This window comes from Lathyrus oleraceus, chromosome 1 (genome assembly GCF_024323335.1).
Source record: "Lathyrus oleraceus cultivar Zhongwan6 chromosome 1, CAAS_Psat_ZW6_1.0, whole genome shotgun sequence".
In the NCBI taxonomy this organism is placed as follows: Eukaryota; Viridiplantae; Streptophyta; class Magnoliopsida; order Fabales; family Fabaceae; genus Lathyrus; species Lathyrus oleraceus.
The window spans coordinates 181,668,010-181,675,075 of record NC_066579.1 but is presented as its reverse complement, the minus strand read 5'-3'; the positions used below and the strand labels follow the sequence as shown (position 1 = coordinate 181,675,075).

The window sequence follows — 7,066 nt, the reverse complement described above, 5'->3', positions numbered from 1 at the left end:
TGCATTTTGCAATTCGAATAAGTTGTATAGTTTTTCATATATTTCTTCATGCTATTATAGGATGAAAAAAGAAGTTATGAGCTTTGGTATTGATGTAATGATGAAGTTCGAGATTTTACTGTTTAGTTGAGAGTTATTTTTCGAGATTTTGACATGTTTCCTTTTGAAGTTTATAATAACTACGTACTATTAAATGTTTTACTCATGTTACCTTTGTTTTTGAATGTACCGTTTGGGTAAAAGAATCACATTTGGTGGATTATATTATATTATATTTATAATTATATAAATGTTAAAGATCCGAAAATATAAATTCAAATTTGACAAAGCGTAATATGAATCCAGACGAAAACCCGTGTGATAGCGCGAGTTTGTTACTAGTTACCGTAACTAATACAAATCAATGACTTTGATTTCACTAAAATAAACCGGTTACACATGATCTTATAATTACTTAAACACAATTTTCGAAACATTTTCAAAAAGCACATATTTAAATTTAATGATTTAATCAAAATCGAATCTCTGATACCACTGAAGGGATTTTAAGAGAGGTTTTTCAAAAATTTGATCCTTTTAGCAGAAAAATCCCGATGAGTGGATCTTGATTAAACCATTAATCATGAATCAAACACAAAGTAAGGATTTCGATTACCTCTTAAAGCGTGCTTTAATATTGATCATGAAGGTGAAAAATATCATCGTCTCTATGAAGTCCACAGGAGTGCAAAGTGGAAGACGGTGCTATCTATTTTCAGAAAATGACAAAGTTGATAATTAGGATTGCAAGGGAAATAGATTATCTATTTATAGATAGCTACTAAAACCCCATTTCTCTTATTTTATACTTTTCTAAAATAAGCCAAATTTTATTTAATTAAGCTCTTTTAACAGGATTTCCAAGATGGTATCCCCAACATTGTTATCCTCAGCAAGTCTCTTCGAAGTATTTGTGTAAGACAAACATTTATTCACTATATTGTCTCAAGTAGTGATCTCCCCATCAAATCTGATTGGCAAGAGTCGCCAACAGACCCGATTCTCTAAAAATTCTCAGTACATCTCCAGTAAGTCTCATGAATGATTATTCCCCATAGATTACTTTTTCAGCCAATAACAGCTGAATGCAATGTGTTTAAGCAAAGATTAGATGGATACATTATTTGCATATATCTAATTTTAGCCGAGAGCAGCTGAATATGATCACTACTTCCCTAGGAAAGTTATCTTCAATGAAGGACGACTGAACTTAACCTTGATGAGTACATCTATCTTCAACAGAGTGAATTTAAATGTGATGTTACTAATAATCTATCTCCATTAAGACAATGTTTAGGTATGATTACATCCTTAACAATTACATTTGGATACGACTTTATCCATCCCATGCAGAGTTGCTTAACATGTTACATGTTTGTTGCGATCCACCGTCAGCAAGAAGCAACAAAGCATGATTTGTCAACATTAAAAATATTTGTGTCAGTCAAGAGTACTGAACATGGTTTTCTAACCCCGAGAAGAGTCTATTGCCAATCAAGAGAAATTGGACATAATCTTCTAATATTTTGAGGAGTCTATTTTCACTCAAGAGCAACTGAATTTGTTTCCCTAGAGCACTTGCATAGCATCTAATGATTAGGTAATCAAGATCATTGCTTGGTCTCATTGCATTCATTTTAGTTAATGGTTAAGAAATCAAGAGTATTTCTCAACCCCCTTTCATTCATTGCATTTGATGTTACAAAATCAAGAGTATTTCTTAATTTCAGTGCATTCATCATTTCATGATTAAGAAATCAAGAGTATTTCTTAACTCCTCCATTGCATTTCATGGTTAAGAAATCAAGAGTATTTTTTAATCTCAATACCTCAATCCAGCATATGTTTAAGAAGTCAAGAGTACTTCTTAAATCTCAACATTTCATGGTTAAGAAATCAAGAGTATTTCCTAACCCCATTCCATTTCATTTGATGATTAAGAAATCAAGAGTATTTTCTAACCCTGTTCCATTTCATTTGACAATTAAGAAATCAATGGCATTTCTTAATCCCAGCATGTCCTTCATTCCATGTTTAAGTAATCAATAGTGTTTCTTAATATCATCTCATCTCATACTATCCATTTGATGTTTAAGAAGACAAAAGTTATTCTTAAGAACCTTTCATCCATTCCATCCGATGATTAAGAAGCCAATAACATTTTTTAATCACAGTACATCATTTCACCGTATTAGATACATAAAGATATTGGTCAAAAATATTTATGTTTTATTTGTATATTTGTAAATCTTCAACTTTCATTCATGATATAGAGTTATAAGTAAAGAGTCCAAGAGTTGACTACCGTGCATCTATTTCTGTTCTCACACTTCATCCGCATAATATCCCTTGCATCAGATGGCAAAACTTGGATTTGTTTAATATTTAAATTATCTTTCACCATGACGATTTGAAGACAAGAGTTCTTCATATCATCCAGTTAAAGATGTTTAAATATGGGCAGCTGTCACACCCTAGTTTTACTCGAGCTTTTATCCTACAATTGAGGTTCTTGTTACATCATCACCACCTAATGGCTCTCTCATTTAAGATATTTATTTTGAGGTTTTGTTTCCATTTTAGGACAAGGTTCACTTAAGGTTGGATTATGCACGTTTCAATTTGAATTTAAGTTTCACTTTAATTTGAGGTCATTAGAAGTTCACTTGATAGTCTTTCACTATTTAGTGCATTGTTTCAATCTTTTCAAATAGTTTTGAATATCACTTAGTCCATGTGACTAATGAATCGTTTTCATTCAAATTCATGTTTAAATTTCATATGTTATTCATTCAAACGTGGAAGTCTCATTCTTATTAACAGAAAACTATGGTACCTTTTCTTTTTAGTCACTTTAAGGTGGCTTGAATTAAAGTGATATTTAAAGCTTTTGAGCCATAATTTCATCACACTTGAACTTGCCCATTTTGTCATCAAAATGAGCACATTACCCTAGTTTTAAATCACCATCTCGTTGTCAGACATTCACATTGTCGTACCAAAAGCTCACTTGTTTCAAAACTTCAAAATTCAAGACAATTGGATTTGGCTTTTGAATTGAAATACACATTCAAATACAATTTTAGATATCATTTTGCCACAAGTTCCATGCCAAGCTTTTGGAAATCTCCATACAATGAACAACAAGATAGATACACATTTGAATTTACAACTTATGTCATTTTATCAAGTTTTAGACTACAATGAGAGTTTCAAATGAATACAATTACAACTTTTGGATTCCTCGAGTAGGCTGAAAATACTACGTGGGGCACCCATTTATAAGGATAGAAAAGTTGATTGTATTCACATAATTCATGATCATATTAGTGATTTTCAAGGGAGCACCAATTTGTCTAAGAGTATGGTGAATAAAGCTCCAACCTAACCTATCACAGGCCTTCACCATATCTAACTTAATTCCTATAAAACCTTTCTTTCTATTATTGGTCTTGTTTATATGATGGAAAAAATATTTGAGTAAAAAAATGGTTGAGTAAATAAATATCTAGTATGAATTTTTTTTTATAATAAAATTAACTCATTTAACCAACGTCCAATGAAATTAAGCTGGAAGACAAATTTCAACAGCATGATCCAAAAATAATGTAAATTAATGATGAGCTTACAAAAACTTAATTTTTTCTATTAAAAAAAATATTTGGTCTGAATTAATTTATATGCTGAGTTTTAACATTGGAAAAGCACTACAAAATTAAGAAACCCCTCTTAAAAAAAAAAGCGTCCCATCATATTCTGCCACACAAAAGGTTCATTATTTTGGTTTACCGCGGGAAAAGTTTCCACACTTTTTGAGATGAAAACCAAATTACAAGTTAAAAGGGCAATTTGGGAACTGAAAAAGTTCATCATCGTCACTATCTCTTCAATGGCGCGAAGAAGAGTTAGAAAAAGGGTTTACGCCATTCCTCGTGCTCCTGATGGAAGTGCTTTTTTCATCTGGTAACTCTTATTTCCACTCTCTACACTTTCATTCATTTCATTGATTTTTGTTTTTACAAATATTTGATTCAATGTTGCAGTGAAAAATGTGGAGTTTCTGTTGCTATTTCTTTGACTGATATGCATTTTTGTGAATCCAACAAAATTCAGTTCAAATATTTTCAACCAGAACCAGCTCCTGAATTCAAGGATCAAACGCGTTCACCTTACCGTCTTTTTATGTAACATTCATTCGATAATCGATACTCATTTTTTTCATCTTTTATATCTATGTATTCCATTCATTCACTTTCTTTATCAGGGAAAGCTTCAGCAAAGGGAAAGAGATGGAAAGTTATATTGAAGTTGAGAGGTTAGGGTTTCAAATGTGGCAAAATATGTCTAAGGAGGTAAATGTATTAATTCCATTTTTATTTTTTTTATTTTTTTAATTTTTTTATATATGTGTGCGAAATTTGTTATTAGCATGATTTTTTTCCTATTTAGGACAAGTTACCATTTGTCTCTCATGCTAAGTTATTGGACTATCGTCACCAACGAGCTTTGAAACATGAGGCTGATGAGATTATAAAGGTAAAATTTGTTGATATTCAAATTATTAGATATAGAATTTTCTGTTATGAACTTGGTTTGTTTGATATTCAGAGTTTGTTTGATATTCAAATTATTAGATAGATGATTTTCTGTTATGTATCTTTTTGGACATTTTTAATATTGCTTAAGCCAAGTTTGTTGAATTTGCAAATAAGAGGTTTGTTAGTCTGTATTTTCTTAGATTCATAGGTTGGTGATAGTATTTGAGGTAGAAATGGTAGTTTAGTACATGGTTGATAATTTAGAACCAAGTTGTTAGTCTTTATCTTCTTACATGATTATTAGTGGGAGACTTTGAACTAAGTTGTTACCTACTCAGATGTTTTTAATACCTAGTTGAATCAAGTTGTTGCTTTTGCAAATAAGAGTTTTGTTAGTTTTTATTTTCTTAGAATCATATGTTAGTATTTGAAATAGAAATGTTAGTTTAGAATGTAAAAAGTTTTACATGATTATTACTGTGAGAGTTGAAGCAAATAATAGATTGTATCTGCTCTCAAACTTTGGTTATGTAAGCAAATGTGACAACGAAGTTGCATAAGTGGAATATAGTGTGAATTCCATTTTTTTCATGCCATTTCCATATGTATTTAGATTTAATGCAGGTAGAATATCTTTCAATTTGCATTTGTTTCAAGGTATTTTGATTGCTAACAACTAAATGTAATGTTGTAATTGTAACCCTCACTCATTTACTTGTTATATGTATGATGAAATGAAATTATGGAATACACACATTCATCTCTAACAAGGTGATTATTTTAGATAAATTATGGAGCTCAGTCACCATTGGTTGAGAATCTTAAGAAGGTTTGCTTTCATCTAAATCTCATTGACATTTCAATTTTGACTGTTTGCTACTTTTACCTGTAGTATTAAATTTCTGTTTGTTTGAATTGTTTGCAGCCTCAAGGAACTTTAGAGAATTCTCAAAAGACTCAAAAGCATAAGTTTTTATACACGTATGTATGACTTGTTATTGAATGAGAGTAGCCTATTAGCATTAATGAAAAATTTAATTTTGTGGACTGCCTTCTAAAAGACAGGTTGTTTGATTGTTGTACAGGGATCATGGAGTATATTTTGCTGGTTATCTTGTGGTGAATTATCATAAACTAGGCATAACTCGTGGTGAAATATGATAAACTAATTAGACCATTTCATTTTTTTTATGGTTATCTAGTGCTGACTTATGATATAGGATGCAGATTAGAGTTGTTCATATTTTTTGTGTGGTTATACTTATGATAGGGGATGCTATTAGACCAGCTCACTTTTTTTTGTTGTTGATGTGAACACTTTTTGGTGGTTAGTTTGTAATGAATACAAAATCGACGAAAATGAATATAATGTTTGAAATTTTTTGGGTTATGTTGGCTATCTATTCTTATCGTGTTCTTATTTTGATCTTATTTTGAGCTTTATTTTAATTGATTCTTCTATTTTTTTAGGTTTAAATCTTTCTTTCACTCTTATTTAGGTTTACTATGATGTATTGTTTCTAATTTAGAATTTAATTTTTATATTCCTCATTGAATTAGTCAACAATTTTGTTAGGTATTTATTTTAAATTGGAATATTTTTTGTGGTTCTTCACTTATGTTTGGAATTGAAATTAAATAGTATGAATTAAAGAAGAATGAGATTAGATTAAAAAAAACAGGTTTAAAAATAATTGACAATTAAATGATTAGAATTAAATAGTATGTGTTTTTTTTTATAAATTGAATATTCTCTTAGTGCAATTGAAGAGACTAATTCCTCGAATCAAAGAAGATTATAATAGGTAAAACTTTTTTTTTTAAAAGTAAGACAAAATAATCTTTTTCGTTCCGTATGTTTAGCGCGGGTGTGATACGGTGAACTGACTTTGTGTTTTTGATTTGAAAAGCAATGTTGCGGATAGCAAGAGTCGCCACCGACTTTTCTTTTATCCAATAAGGAAAGGCGGAAAAGAACAGGAAAGATCTTGATTAGATTTTGAGTTCGGGAGGTACATTATACAAAGGGAAGGTGTTAACATCCTTTGTATCCATGGTTATCCATGGGCTCTTAATTGCTTAACTCACTTATGTTTTCTTTGTTTGAGAAAGTGTTTGAGAAATATGGTGTGTTTAGAAAATATTTTGAAAGGAGAGTTTAACTTTGTAATGATTCTTGTACGAATGTATACAAAGTGTTCATCTCGTTTGATTTTGAAAGATGTTTAGAAAAATATAACTCGGCGATGATTCTGGTGCGAATGTATACCAAGTGGTGATTTTCTAAAAGATGTTTTGAAAAGTGTGAGGTGTAAAAAGTATTTTAAGCTGTGAGCAAGCATTTAAGAGTTATACCTAACCAAGGTCTTTATAGGTATTTCCTATCCTTAGGAGGGTAAAACTGTCCTTACTATTGAGAAGTAAGTAGTCTTATCCTTTGGATGTAAAGGGACATCGTGGGGTCGTCGATTGGTCGTTGAAGGCAACAT

General features: G+C 30.7%; 1 protein-coding gene across 1 annotated transcript; it reads left to right on the top strand.

Annotated features, from left to right (window-relative positions):
* Positions 1-3,795: 3,795 nt before the first annotated feature.
* LOC127115600 (uncharacterized) lies at positions 3,796-5,967 on the top strand. Its single transcript, XM_051047108.1, has 7 exons — positions 3,796-4,002; positions 4,083-4,223; positions 4,304-4,391; positions 4,489-4,575; positions 5,362-5,406; positions 5,503-5,558; positions 5,663-5,967. Exons 1-7 carry the CDS (start codon positions 3,857-3,859, stop codon positions 5,736-5,738), a joined length of 639 nt encoding a protein of 212 aa, XP_050903065.1. The 5' UTR covers positions 3,796-3,856; the 3' UTR covers positions 5,739-5,967.
* The last annotated feature ends 1,099 nt before the right edge of the window (positions 5,968-7,066 follow it).

Coding starts and splice junctions, on each gene's coding strand:
- LOC127115600 (XM_051047108.1), top strand. CDS start 3,857: ATGAAAACCAAATTACAAGTTAAAAGGGCAATTTGGGAACTGAAAAAG. Junction 4,003..4,082: donor GGAAGTGCTTTTTTCATCTG/GTAACTCTTATT, acceptor TCAATGTTGCAG/TGAAAAATGTGGAGTTTCTG. Junction 5,407..5,502: donor TGGTTGAGAATCTTAAGAAG/GTTTGCTTTCAT, acceptor AATTGTTTGCAG/CCTCAAGGAACTTTAGAGAA.